The following is a 19768-nucleotide window of genomic DNA, read 5'->3' as shown; positions in this document are numbered from 1 at the left end:
TGACCTCGTCAATTATTGATATGATAGCTACAGCTATGCATGTTTTTAACTAGCTACCAAATCAATGACGGATATCGGTGACGGATATTAGTGTAGAGAGTCTTTACACCCACAATGTATGCTATAAAAATTCGTAATTTGTACCCACTAAGAGTTCATGCTTCCATAAATCGCGCATGGTCACCACGCCATGGCCATTGCAATCAGCACTATTCACCTAACTTGATTTTGCACCGCCAACGGTCGCTCTTCATCATCATCATCACGACATCACCTCAACTGCCGACGCCGCCGCCACCACCACCACCACTGGCAGTAATTCACCATCTTACCATTACTAATTCGATCCAACTTACAATCTATCACGTCTCTCTTATCATATACCCTGAAATATATAAAATGGTTAATACCACAAAAAAAACTCAAATTACATTTACTGTGACACAAATACTCTAAATTATTTTTTGTAATACCCTAATTGTTTTTTGTATTATAAAAAATTCTGAACTTATACAAATGTAACAAATATATCTTGGATGGAACTGAAATAAAAAGTATATATGTCATAAATGTATAAGCTTGGGTTTTTTCGTGACACAAAATAAAAGTTGAGGGTACATATGTCACAGTATGCAAATTTAGGTTTTTTGGTAACACAAAAAAGATTAAGGGTATTTATATCACAGTGGGTATAGTTTGGGATTTTTTTGTAACATTTGCCCTAAATAAAAAGAAAATAGTAGAAGAGTCTAAATCCAACGTATGCAAATTCACAATGACGTGAACCGCTTTTTGGGCCCGGCCCATTCATGTACCAAAGCGTGCAACTGCAAACGGCCTGACATGATTCTAGACCGGTGCGAACCGCCCCGTATTCCCTTCTCACGTCCTCCGGTTCTCGCCAATCAGGTCGCCGTGATTTTCCGCTTCTCTTCCTCGTGGGAACGAGTGCTTTCGAAATTCGCAAAGTTTTTCTTCTGCTCCGCCCTTCGATCTCGAAACCTGTGGCGGAAACGAGGCCTCTCCCGATCCAGCCGATCCAGCTCGCCGGTCGGTGAACGCGATCTCGACCTCCGTCTTTTCGAGGCTTCGAATGATCCTGCCCCCTCGATTCGTTCTCTTGCCTTTCCCGTGAAATCTTTTCCTTGCCCGTTCGTCTGATCAGTGTCGATCGATTCAGGTTTTCCAGGGAGACGAGAGGCGAGATGGACCCGGATGCAGTCAAATCCACTCTCTCCAACTTGGCATTTGGGAATGTAATGGCTGCCGCCGCTCGCGATTATCAAAAGGTGCGGTTTTTTTGAACTTTTTAGCATCTGGGTTCGTTTTCTTTTGCTCTTCTGTTCGTGTAATTTTCTGGGCATGTCGAGATTTTCGGTTCTGTGCTTCGAATTTGCGGAAAGCTGGGAAATTTGCAATGACTGTCTATTGCTGTTGCTGGGATTGCTCCTTTTTAATATAGTGACTGTTGAGATTGGATTTGATTGTGCAGCAACTCGTATTATGAGCTAGATTGGATTGATTTTTCTTCTTCTTTACTTTCCATTCTTACTGTTTTTGTGAAAGGCTTTGAAAGTTCAATTGTAAGCTATAGCCTTTTGTACATTCGTTTTTTCTATGTGTTGTGCTTGACCATGTACTGATTTTTCACAGGAGGTACTAGCCCAACAAAAAGCTCAAACTTCCACTTCTACCCACCAGGAGGTTGATCTTGATGAGTTGATGGATGTGAGTTTGGATCTTTTGTTATGATCCTTTACATGTAAATTCGTAAGCATATGCTTGTACCATTGTTTCTACTCTCTAGTTCTAATATCGCCTTATGACGACAGGATCCTGAACTGGAAAAATTGCATGCTGATCGGATTGCTGCCCTCAAGGTGAGAACATTTTCCTACTTGTGAGTTGTAAATATGAATTATCGGTGGTAGATTTGTCAGTTTCACTTTTTGTTTTTCTTTTCTGGTGGAACAGAAAGAAGCTGAGAAGCGCCAAGCATTGAAGCAGCAGGGTCATGGCGAATACAGGGAGATAACCGAGGGCGATTTCTTGGGCGAAGTCACCAGGAGTGAAAAAGTGATCTGTCACTTTTATCACCGAGAGTTTTACCGTTGCAAGTAATGTCACTAGAATATTCTTCCTCACTTACGAGTATTTTAGTCTTGGTGTTTGCTTGGTGCTCAATTGCTTACGTGTTTATACTTGGGTAATGCCTTCACAGAATAATGGATAAGCATCTGAAGACTCTTCCTTCAAAGCATTTGGATACCAAGTTCATCAAGCTCGATGCAGAGGTTAGTTTTCCTTCAGATTGATTCGTTGAAACTTTGGCATAGAAGTTATCCCAAAAGCAATGAAATGAGAGTGCTAATTGCCGCTGTTAGCTGTGATGCAGAATGCGCCCTTTTTCGTGGCCAAACTAGGAGTCAAAACATTGCCTTGCGTCATACTTTTCAGGTCAGGGCTTAGATATATATTTCTGCTATGTTTGTATTCAGTTATTCATCAGTGTGTGCAACTTGTTTGCTTCTATTTTGGATATTTACTGTTATTGAAGCTTGAGGTGATCCAGAGTCACTCTGTTCATGTTTCCCCTAAGATGAAATGTTAAGCTCGAGATTTTCTTTCGTTCTCATTTCAGGAAAGGGATCGCAGTAGATAGACTAGTGGGATTTCAAGATCTTGGAGGGAAAGATGATTTTTCTACAAGGGCACTGGAAGCTCTTCTGATTAAGAAAGGTCTCTCTCTCTCTCTCTCTCTCTCTCTCTCTCTCTCTCTCTCTCTCTCTCGCGCACTCATGCAGGCACATGCATGAATTTGATATTAAATGCTTGTTGACATACAGGCATAGTAAGTGAGAAGAAGGATGATGTAGTCAATGAAGATAATGAATGTCTGGAGAATAGGCACAGATCTGTGAGATCTTCTGTGGATCCAGATTCCGATTCTGACTAAAACTGGAAAGCAAATTCCAGCTCTTTTCTCGAAGATCTTGTAGCTTTCACCGGCGCATGTTGTATAATTGTTCTCATTTTTGTTTGCTATCCTGTTTTCACCATTTAAATGCAGTCGACATGCATTTCCTGAAAGTTTGAAGCTTGATTCTGTATCTGACTAGAAAAGAAAACCAAATGCAGCTTTTTCTTGAATCTTTGTAGCTTCCATACCACATGCCTGTATAACTAACTATGTCACATATGTTACCATTCAAATGCAGATCAAAAAAAAAAAAATGCAGTCACCTGCAATTGCTCTAGTTTTTGGATCACATAACTTATGTGCCTGGGACACCTTCAATCAAGATATCATGAATAGTGAATTGAGACTTGAACAAATTTTGCAGCCCTAACTTAGCTGAGAAATGTACTTATATATAACTTGCATTGACGTTGGTTTGTGCTTTGCTTGTTTACGTTTCCACCATAATTCAAGACGTCGCTTGATTTGAAAACGAAAGACAGGATTAGCAAAAAACGAACTCCTTTCTTTCCTAAGAATCCGAAGAAACTATTTTCTCACTTCTTTTAGCACTAGAGAAAAGATAATCAAAGAATGCGCTATGAATAGAATGAAGAACGATAGATCCTCGCTTCAAGAAGAATCGTCTTCTTACGAGTTGGGTTTCATTTAATAATGATATTATCTGGTAAGATGCTTGTTTTTCTCTCCTTTATTATGGCGAGTTCCGATCCCTTTGTTTGAAATTTCTTTGTTCGTACCGAACCGCCTGTAGAATCAAATCCCATTCCACAAGATCCTATATCAGCTATACATCTGCCTTGCATAAATGAAATAAATGCTAAAGTATAAATAATTTCTTTGAGATTTATGTCTGCCCGGCATAAAAGAGTAGGGCAAGGGTTTAATCTTCACAACCGGTTCTCTCTGAAGAGTTCCACGAAACCAAAGCAATTCTTTTGCAAGAATTATTGAAAGTTGCAAAGTATTTGAATGGGAAAATTACATTAATGGTCTCTGAATTTTGATCCAATGTGCAACATAGTCTTTGAACTTTTAATTTGTTCAATATAATATTTGAACTTTTGATATATGTTCAAACTAATCCCTAGAATATATGAAAATGGTCAATATTATCTTTCTATTAATATAAATTCATGTACAATATTAAACATTTTCATATAGTTCAGGGACTAGTTTGAACATGTACCCAAAGTTCATAGACCACATTAAATAAATTAAAAGATTTAAAGATCAAATTGCACGTTGAGCCAAAATTCGGAGATTATTTATGTCATTATTCCTATTTTGAATCTAAGTGGAGTCAAAGTCAACACTCAAAAGAGATGGGGAGACAGAATTTTCCCGGGAAAAATGGGAAAGACGTCGATGGAGTCGTTCAAACTTCCACATGATGTCAAATATGTGTTGAACAGAATGGCCTTCGAATTCGCATGACACTGCGCGAACTCGGAAAGTCTCCATTTTTCTATCTGTTGTAACACGTCATGTCCGAAAACCGCTCCGCTCCACTGGAAAATCGTGAGGCCGTGCTCTCTCTTCTTCCTCAAAATCCTCTGCCCCTCCAAGAGCACCATCCCCCCCAAAAAAAGAGCGAAAAAATTATAACCCATTCTTCACCTGCTTTCTGTTCTTGCCCTTTTGGATTAGGTACGCCTTCTTCAGCCATGAATTTCATTTGATTCATTTGTTTTAAAGATATTCGAATTGCGATTCGTGTCGGGGTGGCTTCGAGCTAGGATTCTTGTTGCAACGTAGAGCTGACAATTCGTGTTGGCTTGTGATGCATTTGCGGATGTTATCCAATGCAATCGCAATTGGTATCCGAACCCTGCATCAACCGTGGCATGTCTTGTTATGGTGGAAGTTGATTGTGTAATTTCGTGTGTTTCGGGTAGCTGTCTAACGTTTGCAGATTTGTTTTCCCTTCGTAACTTGTTTCTTCGGGGCGTATGCAGATAATTGATTAGGCATTCAAGGTCCTGGCATCGGCATTCATCGAGGCGAAATAGAAACAAGCAGTACCATGTCGGGACCACTATCTCCCAAACCGGGTAATGCTTTCCTCTATGATTCGTGACTTCATTTATTTGCGGTTGCTTTAATGCATCGGCATTCAAGATTCGAGAGATTAGTATGGCCTGTTATATTCTAACATATACAAGAACTACTAGCATATTGATCCATACCCTAAAAAGAAAAGAAAGTACTGAAAGCTGAAGTACTGTTTACGTCGTAACTCGTCGCATGAAATCTTGGTGAACTCTTGGGTAGCTACGTCTCGCATATTGCGGGACATATTCCGACTGTTCTTACGGACTCAGAATAGAATTTCTGATGGTTTTCTGCTCCTATTGTTATCAATATGCAGCTGATGAGAGACATGATGTCGAACATCATGAGAAGAACAAGATTGCATCTTTCAAGAAGAAAGCTATCAATGCCTCCAACAAGTTCAGGCATTCTTTGACCAAGAAGGGTAGGAGGAGCAGCAAAGTCATGTCCGTTGACATCGAGGATGAGCACGATGCTGAAGAGTTGCAAGCTGTCGATGCTTTCCGTCAAGCTCTGATACTGGAGGAACTCCTACCGTCAAAGCATGACGATTACCACATGATGCTCCGGTACCTCATTTTCAGTTTGGCTTGTGAATACATAAGTAGCTGTCACGTGAGGAGCAAAAACATGAGTTTGTTTTAACTGATATTTTTTTTGTGTTGTGTTGTGCTGTGTATGTGTGATATATGATACATGATGCTCCGGTAACTTATTAGGGATGTCTATTTTGTTTTCACTGTTGCCTATGCCAAAAATACATATGATTGTGCTGACCAGTCACTGTATCTGGTGTGCTAAGATACCGTGAATATGGTTTAGTGCTTCTTTAAGTTCTAATTGTTGATTCCTCGACAGAGGTCCCTGTTAGCAATTAGTACTGAGACATCAGCGAGCAAACTCTCATAGATTCATGTAGAAAAAATCGAAGAGTGGAAGTGATTTTCCTATTTTCCTAAATCACACATAGAACACGGATAAATATATGGAGAAATGTGCTTTTAATTAACAATTTAGACCCTCATACTGTAGGTTCTTGAAGGCCAGGAAGTTTGACATCGAGAAATCAAAGCAAATGTGGGCCAACATGATCCAGTGGAGGGAAGAATTCGGTGCCGACACCATCTTAGAGGTAATTGTTGCAGGAACTGTTGTTGAAGCTAAAGAGTCTCTCTACGAATGATGCCTCAATACGTAGACACGCTCATTTTCGTCACGAGTCTGGTTTCCTGTCATGAGAGTCAGCATATCCTTGAGTTGCAATTTATTTATGCTAATTCCTGTTTAATTGTCAGGAATTCGAATTCGAAGAGATTAATGAAGTCCTCAAGTACTATCCCCAAGGGCATCATGGTGTAGATAAGGAAGGTCGGCCCGTGTATATTGAGAGACTCGGTCAAGTGGATGCCACAAAGCTGATGCAAGTCACGACCATGGAGCGTTATGTGAAATACCATGTTCGGGAGTTTGAGAGGATCTTTGCTGTGAAATTCCCAGCTTGTTCCATAGCAGCAAAGAAGCACATCGATCAAAGCACTACAATATTGGATGTGCAGGGAGTGGTAAGCCAAAAAGCGATCATAAACAAAGGTTTTCATGTTACTGAAAGAAAATTAGTTGCTTGTCACAAGGGCGTTCTCTTAGAATTTGTTAACTCTGCAGGGGCTTAAAAACTTCAATAAAGCCGCCAGGGACCTTGTCACTCGCCTTCAGAAGATTGACGGTGACAATTACCCCGAGGTACTACATCACTCTTACCTTATCAGGCAACTTGCTATCGAGTGTTAGCTGTTAATCTTTGCTAGCTATCGGTTCTTTAACTTCACATGATGCGACAACATGTCAAATCTGCACTGCAGACCTTGAACCGGATGTTCATTATCAATGCGGGTTCCGGCTTTAGAATGTTGTGGAACACTGTTAAGTCTTTCCTTGATCCAAAGACCACGGCTAAGATTCATGTAAGCGCGTTCTATGTGCATCATATATGTTTGAGCAATTAGACTTACATGGAAGACTTGAATTAACAAGAATCCACACTCATGCCAGGTCCTTGGTAACAAGTACCAGAGCAAGTTGCTTGAAATAATTGATGCAAGGTAAGCCTATAATTGTGCTTTCTCTTTTTGTTTTGCCACACGTTATCCTGATTATTTTTCTTCGAACGTTCGGCAGCGAGTTGCCAGAATTCTTGGGAGGCACTTGTACTTGTTCAGACCAGGGTGGTTGTATGCTTTCTGATAAAGGCCCATGGAAGGACCAAGAGATAATGAAGGTCCCCCAGAACAACTCGCTTTTCAAATCTTTGTTGTTCATACGTGTCGGTTTGTTGAATTCTGCAGCTTCAGTCTTCGACTGAATCTCACTTAGCTGCACGCTTTGCAGATGGTTCAAAATGGCGATCACATGTGCCGAAAGAAATCAACCACTGGTTCTGATGAGAAGACAATCTCTGAGGATGAGATGGCAAATGCCAAGGTTCGCCTTCTTTCTTAATCTCATTATTTTTCTTTGTCTAACCATGTATGTACCTTTTGTACTGTGGCATGATGGGTACCATAGTAACTTCTTTCTAATTGTGAGGTCATTTTTTGCAGTCTTTATTTCATTTGTTTCCTTGCTGAGATTTGTTGCTAACTTCTACAGGGATGTGATCACCCCAATTCCGATGCTGTGGACATGCGACCTCAACCTCCCCATCTGTCTCCTATCGTTGAAGAAGTACGTCCAGCTGGCTTATTAACCTTCAGAATGAATAGATTAGCAAGTATAAGGCACACGAGAGTGTTGTCATAGCTTGGCAACCACTTTCTAGCTTACAGCTGTGTTCTTGTTTCAGTCCATTCATAAAATTAAGAAGCAAAGTAAGAAACTACGATGGCCTGCATGACGTTTCAAAGTCTTTTTCGACTCAACAAGATTCGTTTGTTTAGACAAAAAGCTTTAAGGAAGCAAGCTTTTTTTTTTATTTCTATATTTTCGCTCCCCTTATGTACACAAATTAGCCCGGCGAGGCTATCTGTAATCACTGCCTTGCCTCCAAATAGTCCTTCCAGTGGTCTCTTTTAGCCATAAAAGTGTTCGTTCTATTCCCTTTCATTTTCCTCGTGTATCCACATTTAACAGATTTTGCTATTTCCAACTTTCTTAAACACGAGTTTTTGCAGGTCTACAATGGCCAAAATTGCAAGAAATCTTTCAGGCGTGAGGATTTTGTCCCAGTGGTCGATAAAAGCGTCGTTGCGACTTGGGAAAAGTTTGCGCATGATGATAAATTGGCACTTCCAATAGGTACATCTATACCTCTTTTTCCGCCTGCCTCCTGACACATCTTATTCTTTATTAAGTTAGTTACTTAACTGCCTCTTGATCAAAGGCAAGTCTTCAATAGTTACTTAACTGCCTCTTGATCAAAGACGATTCTTCAATAGTTTGTGCATAGATCCCTCCAATTTCTGTCCTACCTGTTACACATAGTATGTTGCACCAATGAATCTTCCCAGCCTTTTGAGAAATGAAGTGACCCATATACTATTCTTTTTATTTGTTCTTGTCCCCCTGATCTGTGTTTTCTTCATGCTGCATCAGGAAATCACTTTGCCATGGCTGATCCTCACAAGGCCCCCAAACCTGAAGGCTTTAGCTCTCATCTTTTCTCCGGCCTAATGACAGTGGTCATGGGCGTCGCCACCGTCATTAGAATGACGCGCAACATGCCCAAGAAGGTCACTGATGCTACCTTGTACTCTAGCGCAGACTACTATACCGACAACATGGTTAAGAGCCAGCTGCACTACTCTGAGTTCGCTCCGCCACCTATCTCTTCTTCCGACTACTTCACGATGTTGAAGCGCATGGCCGAGTTGGAGGAGAAGGTCACTGTCCTGAACATGAAGCCCGCTGCCATGCCTGTGGAGAAGCAGGAAATGTTGGATGCTGCAATAAGCAGGGTCAGCACATTGGAGCAAGAGCTTACGGCAACCAAGAAGGTTAGTACATTTCGACACAACGGCCGAACGGTCAATACAACACTTTATTAGAACAGTTTTAACTTGCCATCTCCCATGCACAATGATTGGAAGTGCAAATAGTTTGAACTTGAAAATGAAGTTTTATCGATTTGATGTATTAACATTCCTCCAAATGTATCACTGTCTAAGCATCCTGGCTTTGCCCATGAGTAAGAGTTCTTCAAAAAAGAGATTCTTTTGAAAAGTTCACGGTCATAATGAGCTGCAAGGATTCGAATGGCCATGTAAATTCTTGAAATCAGTTCACTGATTTATATTTCTCTAGCTGGATGGGCAAATTCAATTGTAAGTTGTCAAAAAAGCCACATGTTCTGTTGCTTGTCCAGGCTCTGGACGATGCAATTGGCCGACAGCAGGAGCTCCTGGACTACATCGAGAAAAAGAAAAAGAAGAAGTCGCTGGTAAGACCAACCGCGTCTTTTTTACTTCCTCCATGATTGTGTAATTAAGTACCACTGAGTGAAGATGCTTCACAATCTGAATTCTTTTTGCTTTGTTTTTGTCTCTGATGCAGTTTGGCTGGTAAGGGAGAGACACTGAATGCCCCCCCGGGGAGATTGCTGGTGATCCCAAAAGTGGTGGTTGGGTTATGTTCAGAGTTTTCAAGGCCATCCTGAAATTCCCAGTCTTTTTCCTAAAACAGTTTCCTATAAAATTGTTCTACAAACTATTAAACATTGCAAGGGCTTTCACTATCTGGTGTATATATGATGTGGAAGATCTGTTTGCGCTTGTTTTCCTGGCAACGGACCGCTCCAACTCCGCGGTTATTTTATCGGATACTAAACAATTTCCTCCTCCGTCATGTGAGGGAGAGATTCGAGAGATCAAGAGTTATGAATTGAACTAGTAACCTTTCCATTGCCACTTGGAGATCATGCATCTTAAGGCTGTGTTTTCGTGGATTCAAGTGAAGCGAGAGAGGAAATGGACAGGTTGCAAATCAGTAGAAATGAAGGGAAACTATTTCCTCTGAATCCAGAGTTGACTACCAGTTGAAGGAAACTTTTTGTTGATCTACCTTAATTTGATTTCTAAATGCGAATCATTAGAGGAAGGATATGTCGGTCCGTCGGCTAACGTACATCGGAAGTATATGTGCTCGGTTTTTCTACGGGTCAAGTCAAGAAACCAAGAAGTTACGGGCACCATGTCTTCTTGTTTCCCATGCCAATGGTTTGAAAAACTTATATTCCCCTGTCGTGTTTGCCGGTATCTCCTGGTAATCTCACTAATCAGATTCCGATCTCACCGGAAAGACTTTAAACTCGTCACGAAATGACAATATCAGCGAGGAACTAACGGTACGTACAAACTGGCCTGAAAAATTATCTCGTTCAAGAACAAGGTTAAAAAAGTCTCCCACCTTCTGTTAGAGAAAACTAAGAAGATAAACTGCATCATGTGATTATTTTTATGAATAAATTAAAAAGTTGATAAATCTCGGGCACAAATAGTGGCTGTAGTTTAGTGGTTAGAATTCCACGTTGTGGCCGTGGAGACCTGGGCTCGAATCCCAGCAGCCACATTTCCTCTCTTTTTTCGTTTCACATCTACTTTTGCTTCAATTAAGTTTATTTTATTTTTCACCTTTCATTTTCTATTGGATTGAATACCTTGCGCGATGTGTCTTATCATCTCTCATATGCTTTATGTTGTGATCAAGTCGTTTATTCTCTAAAAATCACGACGCATTACTAATTATAATACTTCTCGGTGACGGTGATGCTTCACGATTCGAAAGAGGGAAAATTGAGTAAATTTGATCTTATTTTTCACAATAAGAGGATCACTATCCTCCCATCAAACATTTTATTTGCATTGCACGGATGGCTTTGTCCTATGCACAATATCCGACATGATCATGCAAGTGGTAAAGCCTCTTGTCCTTCAATTTCCGAGTGATGAATGATGGAAAGTGGCTCAAACACTCGACAATTTGCTCTTTAAAGTTAGTGGCCAATTCCCCCTTTTTTAATTGGTGGGGCACGAAAATATCCAAATGAACACGGATGTTGATTTGAGTGAAATGGCTGCGTCAAGCATTTGCCAAAGTATTTGTGTGTGCGTGCGTGTTTGTGTGAAAAGTCAAAGAAGGTGGGTTCCTAATTTCCTTTTGGATTCATCCGAAGTTGACAATTTACTTTTGAGGTCTTCCTCATCCGTATCTCCAGTGTTCCCATATTGCAAGTGGAATACATAGCACATCCGGTCGCTTCGAAGACAAAAAGAAAAAGAATTTAAGCGATACAACGACCGCTTACACAAGTTATCGCCAAGTTGAAACCATATAAACTCGGGATCATTAGACAGCAAAGCGGACAAAAAAAGGGTTCAAAACGAAACTCCCGAAACACCCTCGTTCAAGAAAACATTGACCCGAATCGCCCATGTCTGATCACGGTAACATATAAATCGGTAACGTCAGAACTAGTCAGTGAAACCTACGCTCGCCGCTTTGATTCGGGTATGATTTTAAAAAGCAGGGAAATAATATTTCAAGGGTTTCAAATTGCTTATCAGCCGGAGTCCATCGATTTCGAAGGCCCACTTCGAATTAATCGCGTGTTTTAGTAGCTTTCTTCCTATTAATAAATCCACTAAGCTGGCCCTCTTCTGTATATGATCCACATCACTCTTTTTTCCCATGTTTTCCTAGGAAAAGAAGAGAGAAAATTTTGTCTTTCATAGAAAATTTTTAGAAGGAAGAAAGAAAGAGACTTCTCTTAAGGGGGCGGTTGGCATTTTCCTCATCCTTTCTGTGAAGATCAATCAGTGGGCTTCAATCATCATGCTAGAGCCGACATCTTGCAGACAAAGCATGATGTTTTGCTGTTTTTATATGACTATATTAAAGATGCAATCCGTGCATGCACCTTTACCCAAAAAATTATAATGATAGGATATGATTTTCTTTTCCTTCTGTAGGCAACCCTTTAGAAAAATGGGTTTCTATGTAGGCTGTGTTTAATAATTCATTTTCTGCCCTAAAATCAACCTTTTTCCAGCAATAGATGTAAGTGTCCGTTTACCCTTCACAATTACCCCGAAATGAGATTATCGTGATTTGTGCGGTTAATAGCGAGCGAATGGTGGTGATTCAAACCAATGATGATTGCTTGTATCATATATTATGTAAGAGTCGAAACCCGCGGGAGACTCATCATCATCGACAATCGTGATCACGTCCGTCTATCAACATTTGAACAGAAATTGTATGAAAGAAACGAGGGTCGGGACTTCATAGACGCTTCCTAAAAACTACTATTCAATTTTGCCAAAAAGGAAAAAAAGAAGGGTATTCTATACATGCATAGATTAGATAAGTAGAGCAGCAGTCAAGTATTAGCAACTGATAAAAGATGGTAGCATAGGAAAGTACTGATTATACGCACATGCTCATATCATTCGCCCACCACTTTAGCTATGACTTTAGTTCTTCATTGCCCGTGGCATTTGTGGCCGAGGTTATTGAATGAACCATTCTATGGTCAATGGGGGATGTATTCAAGAACTTTGACCCTCTTAGTCTATCTGAAAATATATATAATTGAATGAAACTTACCAACTTTAACTCTTTGGCCAATAAAAGGGGGGAAAAAGGAGATTAAAAAGCTTAAATTTTTATTGAGCACGTGCTAGTGATTTCACTTTCTATCCTTCAAATCTGCACCTTTGGGCAAGGGTGGGTCCATGTGAAGGAACAAGACTGTAAAGTTGAGAAAAAGGATTCAATTCGATTCGATTCAATTCAACCCCAGTCGGCTGCTTTTCAATCGCTTTTGGCAATGTACGAATGCAATGAGATAGGATTCAACCCAAAGTCATTTTCTTTAATGGCATGTGGACCTCATTAACTCAATATTTGCCACCGAGCTAAGGCAACGCGAGAAAGTGCCCTAGGCACACCATGATCTTGACGTCACATATCACGTTGGGGTCGAGATATACACTTTCGTACCCGCGGAAGGTCCATTATCGAATATGTAGTCTCGCCTGCTATGACGAATTATCAATAATTGCGATGGACCCGTCCAAGATAAACTAATGCTAGGCATGCAATGTTTCTTTTGAGTTTTCTTTTTTTATAGACAAGTGAGGTAGTAGAAGGTGGTGGCACATAATGAATTTGTTATATCACCTTAGTATTTAAGCATATTAAAGTCATTATCCAATGAAGTTCTTACTTCGTAATCAAGCTACCACTTCATACATAGATAAAGTTACGGCGAATTCTCATTCTTGCTCTATTCGTCCATCTACGACTGAAATCGAGTTACGATGACTTAGGAGAGTTTCATCCGATATCTATGATGCCCTTGCCCTTAAAACAACTGTTATTTTCCGAGAAAAAAAAACAAAAAAACTAGAATCGATAGACATGGTAGACTATAATAACATGTAGAGAATCAGAAATAAGGGATTGTATAGTATATTCTCTCCAATCTATTGTTAGATAAATTAAAAAAATAAAGGCAAACTGTATTTTGGTCATATGCTTATGCATGCAAAAGCAGATCTGATGTGGACACAGGAAAAATCATAATTTGATTTGCTCACATAAAGAAAAAGATGACAAAGAAAAAGGGGGAAAGAGCACGAAACCGTGCACCGATTCCCTTCTTCCTCATTTGTTTTGTGAAATAAGCAAAGTGGTCTTCTTGATGGACTTTCCATCATCCACTTGTTATTGTCAAACGTAATATGGATTGTTGCAAGGTGATCATATCTCACCCTGCTTCTGAAACCCTAAATTACGTCTCTTCAGGAGCTGTGCTGGACTTTGTATTTTCTGTATGCCTCTTCTTCCCACCCAATTTCGAGTTAATTATATGAAAATAGTTCGAATATTCTTGTTGACCATAGTCACTAGCGAGATTGCTCAACCCCCAGAGTCAGGGCAGTACATTGAGTCGTTGGAGGATTTCTAGCTCAGGAACTAGAAATCGCATATTCGAATCCCATCAACCGTTAGCAAATCGCTCTGAAATAAGACCATTTACACAGGCCAAAAGTTTGGATTAAATCAGTTTCATGTATCTTCTGATAGTCAGATCTCAAGATCCGTCTCCCTAGACTGTAATACAAAATAGTGAGATTGCTCTAGAACAACCTACACGACCCAACCTTAAAAAGTATGTGGTCATAGTCGATACTCATTGTGCACTACGTAAGCCACAAGATCAAAATTGGTATGGAGTTTTAAAATATGCTTTTGACGTAAATGGGTGGGCTTTGCCTTGGTGGGAGGTGATATTTCTCCCCCCTATGGAAGATAAATTGAGTTTTTGCCCTAAATATATGTGTAGTGGTGAGTTTTTTTTTTTTTCCAAACACTTTTCGGTAGTGAGTTGGAATAGTGCGCTTTAAAGTATTTATATTGAGAATTCCTGATATGGAACATATGTTAAGTATAGAAGGCGCTCCATTTTCTTTTCAGACTTTTGATATTTGCATCATAATTTATTTATTTTTTTCCATAATTTACATCCTATTCATTCTCGATTTAAAATATGACTTTTTCTCTCTCTTTTTTTAAGGTGTGAGATGAGTTTTTACAAGTGGGATTATTTTACTTATTTGTCATGAAGTGTTCACAGGAAAATGCATATTCTTCCGCATCAAAACCTTGATTTATATATAACCAAAAAAATAATGAAAAGCCATCTACGTGGAATCCTACATCCCAATCACTTTCAATTGAAGAAAACATGAAAAAAAAGAAATTCTTTCACTGATATTAAAACCCACCTTCCTAGAAAGAGAAGAGAGAGAGAGAAAGAGAGAAAGAGAAAGAGAAAGGTGTATCTGTTGACACCTACATGTGGAAAGATGACCGAAGGCCATTTTGACAAGGCGCATTGAATTTTAGTGGACTGTATTTCGTGCTTGGAGCACTATAGCACGCTAGGACGTGGGGTAGGATTCATAATCTGCAATTTGTATCGTATGTGCACAAAGAACTATAATATTGTACGTTAAAATATTCCACATCGTTTATTTCTGGAGTTTTGATGAGCCTTAAGCTTCATTTATTTCGCGAAAAATTAATGATATTAAAAGAACATTTTTTTTAAAATAATCTCTTGCATCGCTTGAAATAATTAGTTGATGACATATATATTTATTAATGACAACAATCTATATTTAAACATTTTCATGGATGGTAAAAAAATTATTCGTTTATTCATTTTTGTAGGAGATACAAGCGATTATTTTTTTAGAAAATGTTTTTCGAATATTTCATTTTCGGCAAAACAAACGGAGCCTTATATGCATTTATATCCCTTCGTCTATCAGGTTTCAGATTTTGGGTTGGACTTTCTAATATTGTGAGAGTTACTGAGCACTATCTAACAAATATACCTCATATTAGAAAGTTTTCTTGCTAAAATACTAGAGCACTAATCTTCACTATAATAGCTCAAGATCACTATCACACCGAGGGTTGGCACACACACAAAGCAATCAATTCATTAATTTATTTGAAAGTTTTGAGAGGATTGGACTTGGATCAGTATTGAGTTCATATTCTCCTTTCTTCATCATGATAGAAGGTTGGTAAGATCATTGAAGAAAGTCTTGAGAGTACAAGCTCAATATATAGGATGAAAGAATAATAGATTTCCAAGATGTATGTAAATGGAAATTCCGTACCTCGATGGAAAAAGGGAAGTACGAGCAATTGGAAGTTTAGGTATGTCGTCTCCGATATGTTGTTAATATTGAGTAAATGACCGGCCACGCTAAAATCTACATATTGGAATGAGGACCACTACCCTAAATGATATTGAATGGTATAGTCATCAACCTATCTTATTCACCAAATCGCGACAAATGTTCACTTCATGTGAATTCTGCAAATCCACATCTTAATCATGAATTTCAATGCTCAGATATGTTGTATTTGATATGTTACTAGTAAAATAACCAATGACGTTAATATTCAAATCGCTGGACAACATTATTCGAGATCAATTCTATATCCTAACATGAGGATCCTCTACCTCAAATGGCACTGTCATCGCCTATCCTATTCACTAAATCGCAACAAATGTCCACTTCATATGAATTTCATCATATCCCCATCCTAACATCTTTCATGATATGGTGAATATTACACGTGATTGGAGTACTCAATGGGGCAAAGAATCCCCAACCTGTATTTCGATGACCCTTACCAACTCTAGACCTACAAGTACAAATACTAAATAGACATATAAATGTAGCCATGTCAAAAAATATTTAAGAAACTTGATCAACTCGATAAAATTATGTTGTGTGATGTAACAACTTATATAATCACATCATGCATGCACCCAATTCATACAATAATACTCTCCATGTTCCACACGTGGCGAATTTTTTTGCACAAATTCGAGATCGAAGCGACCGCATATTATAGTCATTCAATTAATTAAACGACATCTTTTGACCCAAAAAAAAATATATACAACATTCATACGGTACAGTACCCATGATTATGAACAATTGTGATTCATGTGATGTCCAACATAATCATAAGTAAAGAAGTTTTTTACCATCATAGGGGCAACTCTCTCATGGAAAATAGAATAAACAATAGAATAAAAAAAAGATGCAAAGATCGTGAAATTGAAAAACCTCAATCGGATCCACGTGATGAACGGTTCTGATCGAATCGGACAACATTTCCTGGCCACGGCCAGTACGGTAGTCGCAGGGGCACTGCGACCGGGGCCCACCTCCTCGGGGCACCCGACACCGCGCACCTGCTCCTTGTACGGTTGAAACTTTGAAAGATCGCACTGTGGATTTTTCATCCGGTGCTCCTCGTCGCGAGTTATTAAAGCGTCTCAACGACTTCCATTGGTCCTTCGCTCCCGCGTAAGCCAACAGGACTCCGCCACGTGGATACGCGCCTTCTCTGTTTCCACTTTTGCCCCCCTGTAAAAGCGCGCGGTTAACTGCCGAAACGGTAACTCCCACTCCGGGCTGCTCATCTGGCAGTTAAAAATATGGAGAGAGAGAGAGAGAAAGAGTCTCTTCTCCTCGTGCCGCGTGCACCGGCACGCAAATAAATGTACTTTGCGAAAATAAATATTATCATTGGTCTACACTTTTTTGTCTGATAAAATTTATTTTGTCAGCACTTTCTATTTTTCATCCTAAAAGTTTGAAAAAAGGGAAAAGTATTTTTGAGTTTCTGAAAATTATGAAACAATTAAATATAACTTTACGCTTCAATAATTATACTTCTTAAAAATTTTAAGTTGTTATAGTCTTTAACAAATAATCAAGTGAACAGCATGATTTTGCAAAATGATAAATAAAAAAAAACACTCCGAATAAATTTACAGTGCACAACCAACCATATAAAGTCATGTCTAATCGGCATCACATCACGACCAATGACTGTACCCCCTAAATTATGGACAGTTGGTTTGCTAAGATTTTTTCCTCGTAATGATATTTTTGTTTAGATGAAACGTGCAATTTTCCGACGTAAACACGTCCTAGAATAATGTTTCATTTATTTCATAAAAAATAAATGATTGGAAAATATTTTTCTAAAAATAATCGCTTGTATTAATTTACAAAATCGGATTAATGAAAAACATTTTCGTCATCCACAAAAATATTTAACACATATTATTGACGATAATGAGAATATCATTCATTAACCAATTATTCCAAACGATACAAACAATCATTTTTAAGAAAAATATTTTTTAAATCATTCGTTTTTCACGAAACAAACAGAGCCTAACATCATTTTCCTAAGTATGAAAGATGGCCCGTCGCGACACCAATTTAATGGTGACAAAAATTTGGACCGATCTAGCAAGGCATGATCCTTCACCTTTCTTGTGCTTTCATGACTTTGAAGTCTATTGGGATACGTTTTATAATGGCGAAAATAAAATAATCAATGATGCATGGCCGTCCAACTTCTTCATCAGCCCTAGCTTAAACAATAATTTTCCCCTTCCGAAAATAAAAATTAAAACAAAAAAAAGATTCCCCCAGAGCTTTTCAGTTTTTTTCATTTGTTTATTATTCCTCCATTCAGCAGCCAACAAAATTTCTCCGTCATTTTTCCACCCATCTCCCCTTATAAAATCTACCGCCCATTCCTTCAGAAAACCTCTTCTCCTTCTCCTTCTCCTTCTCCTCCTCCGCCTTAGCTTCTTCCCCCTGTTCTGGCCTCTCCTTCTTCTTCCTTCTTCCTTCCTTCTTCTTCCTCTGCGCCTTCCTTCCCGTTGCTCTGTTTCTTTGCTTTCTCGCCCTGCTCTCCTCCGTTCCTTGCCCGTGCAGAGAAGCCGAAACTCTGTTCGAGAACCCTGCTCCTCCATCCCGATTGTTTTCATGCTTACCCTAAAGACGCTGCGGTTCTTGATGCTCCGGGACTCATGACGTCTCCCGTGCTCAGCGAGATCCTCCTCTTGGGTTTTATGGTCAACTCCACCCTCCGCCGCAGGACCCACCTCGTTCAATCCTTCTCCGTCGTCTTCCTCTACTGGTTCTACGTTTTCTCATGAACGCGCTCCCTCCGCTCCTCTTCCAACCCTGAACGCTTCGATAGAACTCGCCTTGTAGTCTTTCCTGCGTGCTTTATCCTAGTTTCCGGGCTGTAGTTTTTTTTTTTTTGTCCTTTTTTTTTGTTCCTGGTTGCCAGTGTTGTGCTGTTTGTATTGTGGTCATGGCTTCTTCCAGCACGGGAGCGTCTTCCGGGTCGTCCTCCTTTGCGCTCCAGAACTCGGGCTCCGAGGGGTGCGTGCAGGAGCAGAACCAGATCATGGACCAGCGGAAGCGGAAGCGGATGATCTCGAACCGCGAGTCCGCCCGCCGCTCGCGGATGCGGAAGCAGAAGCACCTGGACGACCTCATGGCCCAGGTTGGGCAGCTCAGGGGCGAGAACGCCCAGATCCTGCAGAGCCTGAACGTGACGAGCCAGCTCTACCTGAGCATCGAGGCCGAGAACTCCGTCCTCAGCGCCCAGGCGGCGGAGCTGAGCAACAGGCTGCAATCGCTGAACGAGATCATCACTTACGTCCATTCCACGAGCTTGCTCTTCGAGACCGACGACCAAGCGGAGGTGCTCGGTGGCGACGACGGATTCATGAACTCGTGGAACGCGTCGGCGTGGATGAATCCGCCCGTCATGGCTCCGGCCGACATCCTGATGTACTGATGCGAAAATGGGTGTGGTTGACTGATGGATGTGCGGCTGGTTGGAGTCAAAGACTCTGTGGTTCGAGGGACGAAGATCAAGAGAGATTTTAGCTGCTGGATGGTTCCATTTTCTTACCGTTTTTCTTCTTTCTTTTTTCGTCTGTTGGTCGAGAAAATCTGGCTACTGGGGATATATTAGGCCTGTAAGATGGATCATTATTAGCTGATGATGTATATTTTAGGCCCTTAAGATGGATTATTGTTAAGTTGATAATGTGTCATTAGCGCGATGCAAGTGGTCCCCGCTGTAATTCCGTGTTATATTAAATAAAAATAAGTTCTATTATTTTAACAGGGTCTTTCAATCGGTCTCTTGCCGACAAAATAATCGTCATTACGAAAAATAGACCATCAAATCAACCGCGAGTTTATTACCTTTGGCTGTACTGTATACGTAAGATTCTATATACGAGACTTTAAGAGAATTCACTCATTATGATATAAGCGTTGAGAGAACCCTAAGGTCGTCCAGTTCCTAACAAAGCTG

At 40.0% G+C, this 19768-nt stretch overlaps 3 protein-coding genes and 1 non-coding gene across 6 annotated transcripts; all 4 read left to right on the top strand.

Annotated features, from left to right (window-relative positions):
- The first annotated feature begins 895 nt into the window (after nt 1-895).
- Nucleotides 896-3152, top strand: LOC115686967 (thioredoxin domain-containing protein PLP3B). Of its 2 annotated transcripts, none has more exons than XM_030612409.2 (9): nt 896-1050; nt 1181-1289; nt 1654-1728; nt 1833-1880; nt 1975-2117; nt 2222-2294; nt 2396-2457; nt 2642-2739; nt 2847-3152. In XM_030612409.2, the coding sequence occupies exons 2-9, from the start codon at nt 1206-1208 to the stop codon at nt 2954-2956; spliced, it is 693 nt and encodes a 230-aa protein (XP_030468269.1). In that variant the 5' UTR covers nt 896-1050; nt 1181-1205; the 3' UTR covers nt 2957-3152. The 2 variants fall into 2 exon arrangements, with proteins under 2 accessions (XP_030468269.1, XP_056169829.1); XM_056313854.1 differs by having other exon boundaries at nt 904-1054.
- A 1324-nt stretch (nt 3153-4476) lies between these two features.
- LOC115687057 (phosphatidylinositol/phosphatidylcholine transfer protein SFH12) lies at nt 4477-9812 on the top strand. 2 transcript variants are annotated; one of them, XM_030612532.2, is made up of 15 exons: nt 4477-4630; nt 4939-5034; nt 5352-5604; nt 6068-6167; nt 6331-6597; nt 6698-6775; nt 6895-6996; nt 7085-7134; nt 7211-7310; nt 7421-7513; nt 7682-7756; nt 8203-8326; nt 8624-9024; nt 9393-9467; nt 9581-9812. In XM_030612532.2, exons 2-15 carry the CDS (start codon nt 5007-5009, stop codon nt 9590-9592), a joined length of 1758 nt encoding a protein of 585 aa, XP_030468392.1. In that variant the 5' UTR covers nt 4477-4630; nt 4939-5006; the 3' UTR covers nt 9593-9812. The 2 variants fall into 2 exon arrangements, with proteins under 2 accessions (XP_030468392.1, XP_056169625.1); XM_056313650.1 differs by lacking the exon at nt 4477-4630 and adding an exon at nt 4782-4800.
- Nucleotides 9813-10522: 710 nt separating this feature from the next.
- Nucleotides 10523-10594, top strand: TRNAH-GUG (transfer RNA histidin (anticodon GUG)). Its single transcript has one exon. It is a non-coding gene; the product is annotated as a tRNA-His (tRNA).
- A 7588-nt stretch (nt 10595-18182) lies between these two features.
- LOC115683814 (bZIP transcription factor 2-like) lies at nt 18183-19443 on the top strand. Its single transcript, XM_030608433.2, has one exon. It carries the CDS (start codon nt 18749-18751, stop codon nt 19238-19240), a length of 492 nt encoding a protein of 163 aa, XP_030464293.1. The 5' UTR covers nt 18183-18748; the 3' UTR covers nt 19241-19443.
- The last annotated feature ends 325 nt before the right edge of the window (nt 19444-19768 follow it).

Source organism: Syzygium oleosum, unplaced genomic scaffold (assembly GCF_021117445.2).
Source record: "Syzygium oleosum isolate NSW1041296 unplaced genomic scaffold, Sole_v2.1 Sole_v2.08, whole genome shotgun sequence".
In the NCBI taxonomy this organism is placed as follows: Eukaryota; Viridiplantae; Streptophyta; class Magnoliopsida; order Myrtales; family Myrtaceae; genus Syzygium; species Syzygium oleosum.
This window is presented reverse-complemented; position numbering and strand designations above follow the sequence as displayed.

Excerpts from the sequence above, each read along its gene's own strand:
- LOC115687057 (XM_030612532.2), top strand. The coding sequence starts at position 5,007 with ATGTCGGGACCACTATCTCCCAAACCGG. Across the intron at positions 7,757-8,202 it reads TGTCTCCTATCGTTGAAGAA|GTCTACAATGGCCAAAATTG; the intron begins GTACGTCCAGCT and ends GAGTTTTTGCAG. Across the intron at positions 9,025-9,392 it reads AGCTTACGGCAACCAAGAAG|GCTCTGGACGATGCAATTGG; the intron begins GTTAGTACATTT and ends TTGCTTGTCCAG.
- LOC115686967 (XM_030612409.2), top strand. The coding sequence starts at position 1,206 with ATGGACCCGGATGCAGTCAAATCCACTCTCTCCAACTTGGCATTTGGG. Across the intron at positions 1,729-1,832 it reads ATCTTGATGAGTTGATGGAT|GATCCTGAACTGGAAAAATT; the intron begins GTGAGTTTGGAT and ends TTATGACGACAG. Across the intron at positions 1,881-1,974 it reads ATCGGATTGCTGCCCTCAAG|AAAGAAGCTGAGAAGCGCCA; the intron begins GTGAGAACATTT and ends CTGGTGGAACAG.
- LOC115683814 (XM_030608433.2), top strand. The coding sequence starts at position 18,749 with ATGGCTTCTTCCAGCACGGGAGCGTCTTCCGGGTCGTCCTCCTTTGCG.